At 37.1% G+C, this 15,638-nt stretch overlaps 1 protein-coding gene across 2 annotated transcripts in view; it reads right to left on the bottom strand.

Moving 5' to 3' along the window:
* The window catches only part of DOPEY1 (dopey family member 1), a 53,922-nt gene extending 39,342 nt beyond the window's left edge, over positions 1–14,580 (bottom strand). Inside the window, exons 1-10 of one of the 2 annotated variants that reach the window (XM_010185857.1) lie at positions 14,387–14,580; positions 12,987–13,168; positions 10,609–10,779; positions 8,812–9,001; positions 8,157–8,255; positions 6,927–7,026; positions 4,541–4,623; positions 2,271–2,379; positions 1,490–1,610; positions 605–724 (exon numbers count right to left, since the gene is read on the bottom strand). In XM_010185857.1, the coding sequence (XP_010184159.1) occupies positions 605–724; positions 1,490–1,610; positions 2,271–2,379; positions 4,541–4,623; positions 6,927–7,026; positions 8,157–8,255; positions 8,812–9,001; positions 10,609–10,779; positions 12,987–13,168; positions 14,387–14,524 (1,313 nt within the window). In that variant the 5' untranslated portion in view covers positions 14,525–14,580. Of the gene's footprint in view, positions 1–604; positions 725–1,489; positions 1,611–2,270; positions 2,380–4,540; positions 4,651–6,926; positions 7,027–8,156; positions 8,256–8,811; positions 9,002–10,608; positions 10,780–12,986; positions 13,169–14,386 lie in introns of both variants that reach the window. The other variant, XM_010185858.1, reaches the window with a different exon arrangement.
* Positions 14,581–15,638: the final 1,058 nt, after the last annotated feature.

Below are 15,638 nucleotides of genomic sequence, written 5' to 3' on the forward strand. Positions count from 1 at the left end.
CCAAATATCTTAATACATTATTAAGATATTGCATAAGCAATGAAAAAACATTTCTACAAATTTCACTTGAAATCCCTACATCATCTATCCCCATCTATTCAGCAACAACCTCTGCTCTTCTGTGGTCCCTTGGTCCCTCTCCCTCCCGTTAATATTTTCGGTTCTCTCTTATTCACTGTGGTCCCTTGCACGGCCCTCCTTGACATGTGCAGGACTCACACACTTTTTCTTCCCTAAAAAAGCAGAACAAAAGATAACACATTCCACAAGTCACTCTTGGTCAAGCTGATGGGTTTGCTAGACACTTTCAAGCCTGGGCAGACAAATCACCTTTGATATCACACTGGAGTCTTCCCTTCAGCAGAGGTGCTAACTCTGTCTCCTGATTTTACGCAGACACTGAGTCTGGGAGAACTCACATTGCCAAGACCTTCAATCACATCTCATTGAAATTGGCCAAAAAAATCAAAGTTTAAGGGATGGGGAAGAAAAAGCCTTGCAGACTAAATGAACACATTCAACTAACTTCATTGAAGGAAAAAAGCTTATAAACCAAAAGTCAGCTTCAACTTTGCACATACAGAGATTAAGTATTATAACCTACCTACAACACTCTTCAAACCAACGAGCAATGTAATCCCACATATAATAAGGCTCAAAGGAATTAAAAAGAAGATTTGCAGTTTTAATCAATTCTGCTGTTTTCTTGTTTTCTCTCAGTTTGCTGAAAGAAAATAAAAAGAACATTTCATACTTTTACACTTCCTTTCTGAGTTGTGTAACTACACATCACCATGACTTTCCCCACTGCCACTTAACACTGACAAATTATTCTCCGCTCATCCCTACAGTGGTGGTTGTTCTAGGGCTCAATATATTGGCAGGCTCCTCATATCAATGTCTCTTCCCAGTTGCTCCATTTCTTCTCTATTCTTTCTTTAGTATTTCTCTTTTAACCACATTTTTAATAGATCTGCTTCCCATGATCATTCCTACAGCTGTTTTGCTTCCCCAGCTTTGAACTTCCCTCTTCTCTCCACCTTTTAAGATACTCAGCTCCAGTCTCACACTTTTTATCCCTCTCTCTGTCTGTCTTGTAGCACTCTTCATTTGTACTATACAAGAAAGCTTAACAGTCCACTTCTTTTTTATTTGAAGAACACAGAGGTAAAGAATGCCACAGCTAATCTATTTCACTGACATACTGACTACCAGCTGTATCAAGCAAGCATTTCTATCATGGATAAAGAATAAAATGTATGCTAAATATTAAAAAAACAACAATCAAACAAAAAACCAACCAAATAAACATCCAATAATAATGCCATAGCCTTTCAGACCTTGGCATTGAACACAAAAGTTGCAATTACTGTCAATGGATCCTGGATCATGAAGAAACCAGGTCACAGTCCCACAGGCTTCACAGTCCCAGTTTCAGCAACAAAAAGATACAACATTTAATACAAAATACATTATACTCATTACTCACCTGCTTAGCTGTGTGTGATCTTTGTTGAAAGAAGGTTCTGCCTGAAGCTCCAGTTCCGCTTTGCACTGTGTATATAATGTTCGAAACACTTCAATCAGTACATCCTCTAGGATGGCAGGGCCTAGGGAGAAATACCAGCAATCACAGCCTTATGCATTATAGCACCGCTAACAGTCCACATCTGAAAGCTATTCAAATCATGAGCTAGCTTTGGTCATGCTGTAAATACTTCTGCCTCATCTACTTTTATCCCATGGTCAGTCCTCTGCACTCATCTGCTAAAAAGTGCATTTAAACACTTCAAAGAGGGGAAAGCAAAATTAATAATAAAAATAAAAATAACAAACCAAAAAACTTGGTTCCTCATGAGAAATTCTTCTGGAAAAACCCTGTTTTATTGATAATCTCTCTCATTTCTATGTGTGTATTAGAAGAAAGAGCAGATTATTCCCAAAAGCAACAGCTGAGATTTAAGATAGTCAATGTCTCTATTTGATTAAAGAAATAAAAAGATCCAGTCTGCATTTCTTCCAACATGCAGACACTTCTCTCTATGACTAACTTACTATTTCCTGTATTGAAAGTAGAAGAAATTGCATTTGGTAAAAGGTGAATCCAATGAATATATTAAATTACTAGCTTGGAAGATCTAAGAAATCCAGCTAATCTGCCAGTGTAAGAATGCAGCTTTCTCAATCTGACCAGACAGAAAAATTCTCAAAGCAAAACCATATAAAACACGTTAAAGACCAGAAGTAATGTGAATTAGTATGAAAATTACCTAGTTCAGGCTTATCCAGCAAACTGATAAGAATTCGAAACGGCTTTAAGTCCTGCATTAACGTGCTTTCTTCTCCATGCCCATTTACTTGTAATATTCCAACCATTGCCTACAGAGTGCAAAAGCATATCAGGAAAACAAAAAATACAAAACCAGAAAACAGTTTTTGAAAGAAAGATGAAACAAAAACTGCATATAAAGGGAAAATTCTCAGCAGTGGAGACCATTAAGTCTTCTCACTGCAGCTCATTCTCTTCACACTTAAGTATTGTCTCAACTTTGCCTGTGAGAATATTTCTGTGGAACAGAACTTTATAAGTTGTATATTCTTAAAGTTAAGATAAAACATTATGAACAGATACCGACTCAAAACTTCTTAAGAATAAAAGAGAAGACGGGAAAAGTTATTAAGTGTTGCTAAAGAAGGTAAGGCATGTAGATCTTAAGGGCTTAATAAATAACAATCTGTCATCTAAGATATTTTCCACCTATGTGGTGGAAAACTTTTTTGACTAAGCTGACTAGATAACTTCAAAACAAATGGGAAAACTGAGTTTCTATACTGAAGCGGTTTAAGGAATGAGCTGCAGAATTAACAAACCAACAAAACTGCCACAGATTTTGCTTAGTTTTTCTCTCTGTGGCTGGCTTTGCTGTCTGAGTCAAAACTAGTTTGTTTCTTTTACAGCTTCGAAAAAAGGAGGACAAAGAAGAGAAAGAAGAGAGATGGGAAAGAAGAGAGGCAGGAAAACAGGTTCAACCTTGCTATCTGCTATAAACCATAAGTATTATCAGCCAGTATCCTGAAAGAAAAATCTTCTGTACTTGAATACGCCTTTAGAAAGTCAGAATTTTCAGTACATTGTATCAATGAATAAGATGGGGATGTGGGTGGACTAGATGAAAGAACAAAGAGACTGCTAGGGAAGAAGGCAGAAAGGAGCAATGCTTTTGAAATCTTCCAAAATGCTTTCGGAATGTATACGTAATTTGTATTATGTAGAGAAAGCCACTGATTTTAATGCCTGTAAAAGACTTTAAAGCAAAAACTAAGTCAATTATCCCTGTTATAAAAAACAGCCACTGTTCATTCTACTGCAGCAATAGTGCCTGCTACCAAAAAAGCAAAAAAAAAAAAAAATCAGATGGACCATATCAATTCTACATTGTTATTAGTCTTTGGAGACAGAAAAGCTTTAAGCTGGAAAGATGGACAGATATAAAAGGAAGATCACAACCTATTAGCTAATGCCTAAACGTTGCTAAAAGCTCACCACATTTTGGACAGAAGGTACATGCAAAACCTGATCTTATTCAGGCCTCTCCGCTACACTTGGATCATTTCTTAATCACTTGCCATGGGAGGCAGAAGGGTGACAAGAGAAGGGTGAGAGTGCCAACGAGGTCCTTGCTGCACTGGAATTCTGGGATCTCTTCCTCACCAGTAGAATAGCAGATCTCATCGCCTTCAGATAAAACTGAAAGTGGTAGCTTTGTGCTGGATATCAGCTTTAAGTTGCCATCAGCTAAACATTCTTGTGTCAGCTACTAATACTGGAATCTCCATTCTCATTCCCATACATAGTACCACAGCGCTATCAGAAAAATCCCGAACTTATCAGTTTGCCTTAATGATAAAATGTTTTCCTGATTTCAAAGTCAGACTCACAGCATCTTGAAAGACATCTGTATACTTTAATTACTGCTAGAGAAGCAGCACAGCTATTGAGACCAGGTGACCTCAGCTCACTAACAAGGCTTTAAGGGTCAATAGTATGACTGTCAATTTGCTCAGCCATTCGTGACAGCCAATGGACAGCAGAAAAGACATTCCCCTCGCTTAGAGGGGAGGAAGACCCTTCTTACTCAGACCTTCCCAGTACTCTCTCATCAAAATTTTCCAATTCCCAAGACACAGAGGAGTTTCTGTATCTACAGAAGCAGGAGAGAATTCTCCAATTGTGCTTTACGAAAGAACAGGCTCCAGTGTACTGGGCTCGTAATCAAGTGTCTTCCATGTATGCTACATCCATTGTGGATGAGGAGAGAGAGATATCTAATATTTGTCCTGATCATATTGTCATTTTAAAGAAACATATTATCCCATGTCTTCATTTTTCCACCAAGAAGGTTTCAGACAAGTGGGGCACAATATCACAAAAAGACAGAGATTATACAGTCACATCGAAATGGCAAGTCAAGACAAAGACGCAGCAACTTTGACCAGCATGCACTTATGAAGATGCCACAATAAAACACTGTGTAGCTACCTGGACTAACATCTCCTTAGAGAAGGTGTTGAAATAGTAAGTGGCGTGCTCCTCGGGATTGCTGTGCCTTGTACTTCTGGGTCCTATAAGGGCACCATTGTTATCAAAACCTTCAAGCAAACAAAAGAGAAGGCATTATTGTCTCTTAATAGAATATTTTGCCAATTTCTTTAAACTAAAAATCAACACACCAGCACTGATAACTTACCAAGATGAAGTCCAAGTAATGTTGGCAAGAGAAAGATGATTTTATAGAGTTTAATACAGGAAACTAAGTGATACTTTCACGCAAGCAGTTTGCACACAAATCACAAACTTTACTTTTAGGCAACATCATTAACCAAATTACTTTTTGCACAAAAGAAACAAATGTTTACAAACCACATAGTCCTAGAGTATCTTCAAAAAACCCTAACCCACAAAAATATTGAAATATTAATATTATGAGACCACAAAATTCAGTAGTTTAAATATAAAGAGATGATCACTAAAACACACTGACATGACTAAGGCACTCAGAAAGAATATCAGTCATATTGCACTAAATCAGCTTTGTTATTCAAAATTACATGGAGATAAAACTTTGTTTTGTAAGTTTCTATCTTTTCTTTAACCAAATACATTTTTTATTCTACAAAAAAATATGCTTAATAAAAAAAATTTTAAAAAAAATAAATCCATAAGTTGGTCAGGATACCACCCCATTCTACAGGAGCATGTTCCATAGTTTTTATCTTGAAGTGACAAAAATAGAAGGAAAGCCTGAGAAGAAGCATGCCCGTTAGCAGCAACTTAAAACAACCACTGTTAACAATGGTTAAGCTAACCTGGATTTAAAGAGCTGCTCACATATCAGGACCTGGAACAGTCACTGTAAAACTATCTTCTGAAGTTATATTACCTTTCAGTGGAGACTATGCTCATGAAATAGCTGTAGAAGAAGGTTCCACAACTAAAAAAAGCAGCATGATATTTTAAACACATAAAGCATCTTTTTCAATGACAGCAAAGACATATCTAATCCACCCATTTGAGATGAAACAGTAGTGTAGTGTTTCATCCGAAAATTATTTTTTCCCCTAAATTGGAAAATGTAGATATGGAGCATGACAGTGCATTTCATTGTCATTCTTTAAATGATGAGTAATTTGCAAGTCAGTGTCTTGAGAAAAGACTAACTAAAGAAGCTGGGATTTTTTCATATTTATCTTCTAAATCCCTGCAACTTATACAGCAACAAAATCAAACCCCTTATACAAAAGCACTGCTGCTGACTTCATCTCTCCCTTCGTAACTTCACTTCTTTCTCATGTCCCTTGCCTACTTACTTCCTTGCTCCCCGATGACCCACAGGCTACCTGCCTCTGACGCCTTAACTATCAGCTTGGAAAGATGCAAGAGGTGCTGGGAAGGGTTCTGGGTAGCCTGAGAAGCACACATGTGCTTGCTGGTGAGCTGGGAAGCCAAAGGAAAAAAGGTAAGAGCAGACCATAAAACAGTCTTCTCCGCAAGCAGAGAAATCACTTTGTGTGTCACCACTCAGTTTCCAGTTTCTGTGACACTCAGAGATCCTGACTTCTCTCAAAATGGGCTGAAACTGGTTTTAAAGAGTAACAGGCCGGTTTCACATGACCATGGGCTTAATTTCCTTAAAACACAAGGCTGAAAAAGAATAGATGTTTTCTAAAATTTTTTAATTTCTAGTGTTCTAAATATTCTTTAAATAGTTAAGGTCTTCTAAATAACTATTATTCTCTCCTACCCTCTTCTGATTATGCACTGGTTTGTAACTTTTGAATTTTGAATTGAAGTGTGCATACTGTCATTGACCAATTTTTACACCAAAAAGGCACTGAAATAATGTTCTGCTTGCATGGAGAACATAAGTGATTGGTGATTTGTTAATTCAATCACGCAAATGTCTGAGGAAGCTTTACGTTTATGTGCCCAAGTCTTCATCAATGTAATATCAACATTTTCAACATTCTTTTATACTCATCCCTTTCATGCTGTTGTGTTTCAACTGCCATTTACACTCTATAATGTCTGTTCTCTGTTTTTTTCCATTTTATGTTTTTAGGGTGACAAAAGTTGCCTTTCGGTATCTATTTATGCAGGTGTAGTGAACCAGGCTCTATCCCTGAACATAGTCCATAACTGCTGCTACAGGAAAATGTACCAGTAATGTATATAACAGCAAAGAGTTCCAGCACGACATTCTTCATCTTCTATGTCCATGGAGAGAGACAGTGCCTTTCTTCCTTATGATACAAATTAGGCATTTCATTTTTCCAAGAGTCCTTCCTCACGATATGGCAAAATACTGCTAATGAACATATAATCCTTCTTCCACTTCTAGTCAACAATGAAATGAATACAAACCTACCGAGAAGCCACGCATAAAGCCTTCGGTTGAGGGACATATCCCTGCGCAGTACCACATGAAGGGCTGCTGACAAAATTCTGATCATATCTGGACGTGTTGCCTGGAGAAGTTAGAAACATGAATAAATTTAACCATGAAAAGCAACTCTCTTTCTATGCTAGCAGCTTCATGTGCACTAAAACATAGCTGATTTCATGTTCTGACATTTCTGAATTCAGAGTAGCATAACAAAACACAATCTTGCTCTTAGGAAAACAAAACAGGATTATTATTTGGAACACTTTGTAGAAGTATGCACCATTTATAAACAGCAAAGGTACTCAACTCCATAAACAGCTCATTTTTGTTTTAAGATACTTGTTCTGTTTATTAGACAAAAGGCTTAGAAGCAACTTCAACTAAAATCCAGTGTAAAATAAACCCAACTAACAACCAAAACACCGAAGAATTTTACTTACTTATAATCTCTTACTACTTTAAATGTTTGTGTAAGTCTCAGTATTACAGAAATGCTGTACTGATAATTTCACCATCCTAGCACCTAAGCTGAAACACTCCAAATACTCCTATAGGAACTGATAAATATGAACGAACCACTTCCCCAAGCAAGAACACTGCTCTTCTTACAGGAAAGTGCAGGATTACCATAGTTTCTAACAAGGTGAGAATGAACCTTGTATAAGTTTTCCTCTAGGAGGAAAATAAATAATGGATCATTTAAAAACAGAAAGTGACTAACAATAAATGGAGTAAAAAAAAAATTACCTCGAAGTTGTAAGGACTATCTCCCACTACTGCTAGGGCTAACTACTCACCCAGAACCAATCATCATTTTCAATTCTCTAGTGTTCTCAGTTATGCTAAGAGGATTAACTTCTGCTGCTTTAGAACACTGAGAATTGGAAACTTGCACATGAACAGATAATTTGTTTTCTAATCAAATTACAGGAAATTAAAAGCTTCTGCATAGATTGAGCATCATAATTTATATTGGGTTTGCATATGCAGAAGTTAAAGTTAACTTTAAAGTTAACATACCAAGTTAAAAAGCAGAAGGGCATGGATCAGGACACGAGAATAGCCAAATCTATCAGAGAAACTCTTACATATGACTCTTGTTCAAGTTTGGGGAAAATCATTAACAAAGGCCAATTAAATACTGCTATTGACCTAAGAAGTGGAGTACATATAGAAGAATGCCAATTCATCTCTCTTATCTTAATAACCTACCTGGCTCATGTGGAACGGAAAACAAAAAAGGATAAGGTCCAACGTGCTCCTCTGCACTAAAACACTGGTATCTTGCACTGACGTGCTTACCGCTTCCACCTGAAGTAACAGCAGATCCCCCCCCCCAAAAAAAAAGTTATTTACCATATTATTTTAAGGTAGTACATTCACAAAATAAGAACAGTTGTTTATAAATAGTGATATGTACGAAATGAATTTTTTAAACTTTTGAATAACAAGATAAAACAGGAAAAAAAAAATTCACCGAGGAAACATATAATGAACATAGATTCCCTGAACTATACAAACATTAAGCTTTTGCTTTTTTATATTACCAATTAATATCTTAAGTTTAAAAGATAAAATAACATACTGTTTTCCAAAGAATACCACAAAACTCAACCACTTTTAAGTGAAGTGTGTCACAAATGGAAAATTTTATACAAAACCGAAGCAGTTCTGAAACATTAACTCAGCTTTGCAATACTTATCTTGCACAAAACCATCACCTTAACTGGAGCTATAATAAACAAACGTGCATTTCTATCTCTTCAAAGGTTATGTTCAAAGACAGAGAAGACATCTAAACCCTTGGAAGTATATTATTCTGTAAATACATAACATCAATGTTTTTATTGTTCCAGCAAAGCATTACCATTAATTCAATATCGCTGCCAATTATGTAGAGTTGATCCTCCATTGAAAGCTTTCTGTTCAAATGGGAGAGGACATAGGTGATCCCAGGCAAGCGAACTGCAGGGCTTGTGAGGAGGCTGCCCCAGAGGGCACTGTAGAACGCCGACTGATCCACAGCTGAGGCCACCTTCTCCAGCAATGTGTTCGTCCTGCAGTAAAACCAAGTCAGCTGAATCAGGGAGTGTCTCTCAACCCTTCGCCTCTATGCCCAAGTTTAATAAATATAAAAATAAATTGTTACAGGAAGGTCGAAACTTTCTTCTGAGAGGCCAACAGAAGGCCTAATTGTACAGTGAACCTTATACTGCAGCCTGAACAGAGTGATCCAACAAGCAAGCCTATGGGCCAACGTGGCTTGCAAAAGGTATCTGCCTGCACACAGCTTCTCCTTATGTACTGCTTATGTTCAAAGAGCCAAATAACTGCCTTATCTGCTACTTCAAGCCAAGTTTTGATACAGACAGAGGTTTTAGACAGAGAGCAGGAAAGCACAGCTACTGACAAAAAGAATCAAGCAAATGGCTTTTGCCATCTCATTCTTTGCATTAAGCACTTTTGGCAACAACAGGGCATAAAAATACCACAGTTCTTTGTGCACAAGCAACCTTTTCCCCTGTCATCATCTCTCCGCACTCATGTGGCAGCACTCCTACACCCTATGGCCAACTCCAGGAGGCAAGCTGAGTACCCCTTGTTCCCTGTTGCAGTGATGCCAACCACACTGTATCTGCCTATGCAGAAATAGAAAAAGACAACGTTAAATTGCTCTTCACATACAAGTTGTGAAAATTCTAGCTTCTGAATTTGGAAATATCAAGAATGTGTAACCGTGTGAACAATTCCAAAAATTCAAAGCCTTGGGGTGCAACTTCATCGTTTAACACGTTAAGATTTTACCCCAGCACCCAGTACACCACAGTCAAGATGACTCCAGCAAGGCTTAGGCTTGCTGGATAAGAAAAGGTATTACCTTCCAGGCCACTCTGCTAGAAATAGAATAACAACTTATAAAGATTGGTGGATCATTGCTGTCTCTTACACAGGTGGTTTAATGACAATTTAGGTATCATAACGAGTAAATCTTAATGACGGAAGCTTTGTTTGTTATCTTAAGTTCAGGTAAGGTATGTATTATAGACCACGAATAATATGGCAGTACTACTTTAAAGGAAACGCATGGAAAAGAAACAAGCAGCATGTTCCTAAGATGTTACATGTTTCAATCCCTAACAAGAATCACAGTATCATTTAAGTTGGAAAAAAACCTTAAGATTGAGTCCAGCTGTTGCACTGACAACTCCACCACTAAACCACTACACAGGTCTTTTAAAGACCTCCAAGGATGGTGGGTCAACCCACTTCCCTGAGCAGCCTCTTCCAATGCTTGATAACCCTTTCAATGAAGGAATTTTTCCTAATATTCAATCTAAACCTCCTCTGGTGCAATTTGAGGCCATTTTCTCTTGTCCTATCACTTGCTACTTGGGAAAAGAGATTGACATATGACACTATGTCTACTTAATGTCAATTCCCTCTCAATAACAGGAACAACTAACAGTTAATATATCATAATTAATGTTAAGAATCTTCTACCATACTGTTCCATTGCAATTAATATGACTGGATGGAATTAAATACCACCCATCTAAAAAAAAACAAACCCACATACAATTATTTAATGAAAAGTTGCAGAAAAACAAACAAAAAACTCCAAAAAAAATCAAGCATATAACCTTATTAACATATCTATCCTTACCTTTCATAATACTCCGACCCCTCCTCTAACCCAGGCAGAATCCCAGTTAACAGTCCTTGCAGTCCTGGTTTCAATGTTTTCCCCAAAGGGAGGTAATAAATCTCGTACAGACTCAATAACGTTGGCTTGACAGACATAGCGGCATTGGCAAGGAGTGGGAATAGTCCAGAACTGTGAAAAATAAAATTTATCTTTTTCAGGAAGCTTCTCATGTGAGACAATTTCATTTATATCTTGAGATATCTTTCATTTATATCTTACAGGCACGTCCGGTGTAGTTATAAGTATCGTGTTTTTATCTTAGAATTACGCACAGGCACAGACCAGCACACAACACGAGTACCTTCCACACTGACAGGCTGGTATGTTAAGATTAACATGATGAGCTTTATTAGTGTTGTGATAGCAAGCACTGAAGGCCCAGAGATGACTGTCTTTCACCTATAAAAGAAATATGATAAACCAGAAGCATCTCTGCAAGACAAAATGTTCATTTTGCCCATGCTGAACTACATCATAATGGAAAATGTATTTTAAAATAGATTGCCTTTGCAATGTAAGAAAAAGAAAAAACAAAAACGGATGAGAACATTTGAGGAAATTCACAGAAATGCTTTTCTGTAAGAAAAGAAAAATAATGTTTTAACCTAAAGATAAATTTCAAGACATTAATACTGTCAAGTAGCAACAAAGGATATACTTACTTCAGAAATTCAGCCTGAAAACAGATTCTCACACTAACCATAAACTCACTGTTCACAATGTAGCACTTAATGAATTGAAAGCATTGGAAGTATGTTTTCAGTTCACCATGAATGTAAGTTCATGAAAGTTACAAATATGATCAGCTAAGGAGACGTTACCTACATACTAAACCCATTTTTGTAATTGCTACTAAATATTATAAATTATTACAAACAGTACCAATAATCAACTGCAATCTTCAAAATCACTGAGGACTCAGGTCAGTAGACCTCCAGCACACGAAGAAAACGAAAGAACAGTAGAAAGGGGAAGTTTGAGACAAGGATCTTAAAATATACACCTACAAATACACTATTAAAAGAAAAAAAATCTTTGTGAATGCAATGTTATCCATGTCAAAGGAAAAAAATATCCAAAGTACAAAACTGTTTGGAAAAACTGTTTTTATCTATCTAGAAGAACTGTTTTGTCATTGTCAGTTGGTTTCTTTTTTCTGCAGAAAATATCTTTTTGTTCAATAACCGGTACACCACGCCACAGTCTGTCTTTGTAAGGCTACCACTCATCCTTCAAGATCTGATGTTCAGACACTGTCATTCTGCTTTCATGAAAAATACTGGAATCTTTGATAATGCCTTGATGTGAATGTCAGTCTTCTCCCAAGCACCAGTAACAATGGCTTTTAGTTGCATTACACAAGGTAGCATTTTTCACTATCCTAGAACTTGTTGTTACAAGATATTGCAGCTACTGAATCACTGCACAGATGAAAAATGCAAGCAGTGAGTTCACAGAATCTTTAAAACCATGTGAGACTCCCCTCCCCCCTCAGCAAATGGAATGATATATAAATATCGTAACAATGCACAACAGAACAGCTGATGTTGAGGCACAGAATTTATTTCCAAGCATTAATACATCTCTTGGCTACCTAAACAGAATTCAATTTTATTCCACTACTTCTCAAACTGATGAAATCTTAATCTCCAGGGATAGCTCAAGATTAAGAGCCATGTGTGACTGTGCTGATACACATATGCACGCATCCCTCTGTGCATTATATAATGAATAGCTTAATGTCCTGCCCGTCCCACCCAATCCAAATTCTACTGGAGGTTTAGGAATCAATATATTTTCACTACACTTAACTTTTCAAGGTTATCCTTTCTGTTTCATTATCATTAGTTCTAGAGACTGACAGTGAGAAAAAAAATTGTACTTGCCCCCATTATTTAAAAAAAAAAAAAAAGTCTTTCTGTTCTGTTGATTTCATTGCTTGGAGCGAAAGTTTCTTGCAATAAAATATACTCTAATTCTTTTCCAATACCAATTAAATTACAATAGACAAAATGCAATGTGAATACATTGACATAAGCGTTAAGACTTCAATTACTGTCCACAGATGCACAAAACTTTGTTTATTTCAATGAAGAAATACTAAATTCCAGGTTTTCTAGCACTTGCCTTGATTCCTAACAGAAGTTTAGGTGATCTGTTTACACACTATTCAGAAGAAGAGTACTACACAAGCACCAGTAACATGAGAGAAAGAAACAGATTAAATCTTGCTATATAACAAAGCAATATTATAAGCAATATTATTCATATAAAATGCAGGAAACCAAAAGCATCTCAACCACGCATTTGGAATTGAGTTGTTTAAACTATTGTACCTGTAGAGGAAAAGATCTTTGGCCAAACGCTTGGGTCCAATGATTTTGAAGATTATCTCATATGTCTCAAGTGCCTTCCGATGAACCCCTCCCGGCAGGGCTGGATGAAGACATTGTGCTAAGCGCTTGCCTATAGTCAGCTTTTTCGGTACTACCTGGTACTTTGCGTTGTTCTGCAGTACCTGACAAATGAACACATTAAGGAAAACAGCGCAAAAATGAGTTAAACATCAAATGCACATTCAATAAATTAGCCTCTGAACATGGTCAGTAAGTCACAACACATACCTAGGAAAAAACCCAACATGTAAGATGTACTGTGGAGCTTTTTCTTTGCAATGCCTTTCACTTGTACACTTGCTATACATGGAATTGCCAAGGCATTTAAAACTGACTTACAGCTTCTCCATCTCATTTTACTCATCCTTTTGAGGACAAAAATTACTACCTTCATTTGCTAAAATCAATTGGCAGTAGCCCAAAGAGGACTATTAAAGTGCAGGTGGTGAGTCTGGGACAACTTTAAGAAACTGTCACAGATTGAGACAATACACAAAACTTTGTGACTGCCTGAAACTATATAATCACTTCAGGACTGGGACACAGAGTTGCATCTTTACATCTTTAGAGTTTTCTTCCCTAGTATCACAGGCTTTACTTTGTATACATGTGCAGCAAGAACTGTTACAATCAAAAAATGAAAGAAATGAGAGTTTACACAAAGAAATTATGCCACTGGCATTGCCAACTGTACTGTCATTCTTGATTTTCCACAAAGTTTAAAGGGTACAATGTAAATGCTTCAGACCTGTAATTTTCTATGCCAAATTCAGCAAAGCTCCACATTGGCAAAATGTGTGTTTGTAAAGCAAACTCTAGAAACACAAAGGATTGATTAGAACAAGATTTTTACGGATATCAAGAGCTGTATTCATTTGCAAACCGCTATTAAAGATTACAAAGATATTACACATTCAACTTATTAACTGTTAAAATGAATCAGAACGATAACATTCTCTGGTCAATGAATGATTTGAGTCCCATTTTATACCTATGTTTCATATTGCTGATATTTATACTGGCTACTGGTTTTCACACTATTTCAATAGCACTGAATGTCATTAGAAGTAAATGTTAGCAATAAAATATGCCTTGCGTTTACTTCCACTAGAAAGGTAAATAACTTTTCCCCTTCGTTACAATCACAAAGGGTTCAACTGTAAGTCTTAGAAAGGCATTTGTTTGATTTGTTTGCTCCTCGAACACACCCAACATTTGGCTCAGACTGCTAAAATATTTGCAAGAATATTACACTGCTACAACCTTGCACTTCTGGTTTTTTACACCAGTACCCTTTGTCAGTTCCTGATTTTTTTTCCAAGATCACCTGCAGGGCATACCTTGTTCAGCTTTCCAAGTGCCGAAATTAAATCTGCCCATTCACTGGAATATTCAAAGTTCTTCAGTGCTTTGTCAACAGCTGCTACATAGTTTCTGTACTTGGAATCAGTCAATAGCTCCAGCTCCTCCGTGTTCATCCTCCCACAGCGTCCCCACTAGAGACCAGCTTGCAATTCATGTACAGACATTACCTGTTCAAAATAAAAACCCCCTGAAACCGTTCTTTCCAGAGACATCACTAAAACAATTTTGTATAACGAACACTACATGTTCCTCAAAGGCATTAAAAAAATATCAATCTGAAATCAGCTTACAGAAGATCTTAAACAAAAGCTAACATACTGCACACAAATATTTAACACATGTCCAAAAGAACAGATTTGTAATCAAGTCATGCTTAAAAAAATAACACCCCCCCCCAAAAAAAACCAACCACCAAACCCCAAACCAAACAAAAAACCCTCTAGAAGATTAACACCCTGTGCCTCCCAAAAAGCACCGCTTATTCTAAATAACACAAAGGCATTTTCTGTGGGTTTTTTTTCCTTCTCTGGGTCCATCACCCAAAAGACCCACCTTCCCACAAATCAGCTCCTCTGAAAACAGAAGACACCAATCTTTCTGAATCACTTCCAGGCAGAAGACATAAATGAAGGACACGTACAACAGTCACACGCTACTCAAGAGTACTCCCGTGCATCAGCACTTCCTGTTACAAGACCTGGTATTCTAATTCAGCAATGCAACTCTACTCTGTTTTTATATTATCATCCATCAGCCACGCACAACAAAAGTGTGTATTTACGAGCGCTCTGTAATGAGAGGCTTTTGCAATTTGCTCTATATATTTTCATGACGTGGTAGTCTACAGCAAGTAATTAGGGGTTCTAGTTCCAGAAACACCACCTCATACTTTTATAGGCCATACACTACTTATGTCATGAAATTCAATCACTATTAAAAAGAAACATGTTTTTAAAACTACTTTAAACCCAAGCAATTACAACCCATAATGGGAAATCCTATTGTAGCATGTCTGTGAAAGGCAGCTTTTGTGTCCCTTTTAATTGGAGTCTTTTGGGAGTCCTCTCTCATACTGAAATTCAGAAGACACTTCACGCTCAGCAGATGCTGCTCTCTCCTGTCTTGATTAAAGGAAAATGGGAAGAAAATTGTGTGTAGAAGCACAGGCTGAAGCATGGTAGACCAAAAAAACCCCAACCAAACCATGGGACAGCTATAAGGAAGCTA

The sequence above is a fragment of the Mesitornis unicolor genome, unplaced genomic scaffold (assembly GCF_000695765.1).
Source record: "Mesitornis unicolor isolate BGI_N332 unplaced genomic scaffold, ASM69576v1 scaffold5866, whole genome shotgun sequence".
In the NCBI taxonomy this organism is placed as follows: domain Eukaryota; kingdom Metazoa; phylum Chordata; class Aves; order Mesitornithiformes; family Mesitornithidae; genus Mesitornis; species Mesitornis unicolor.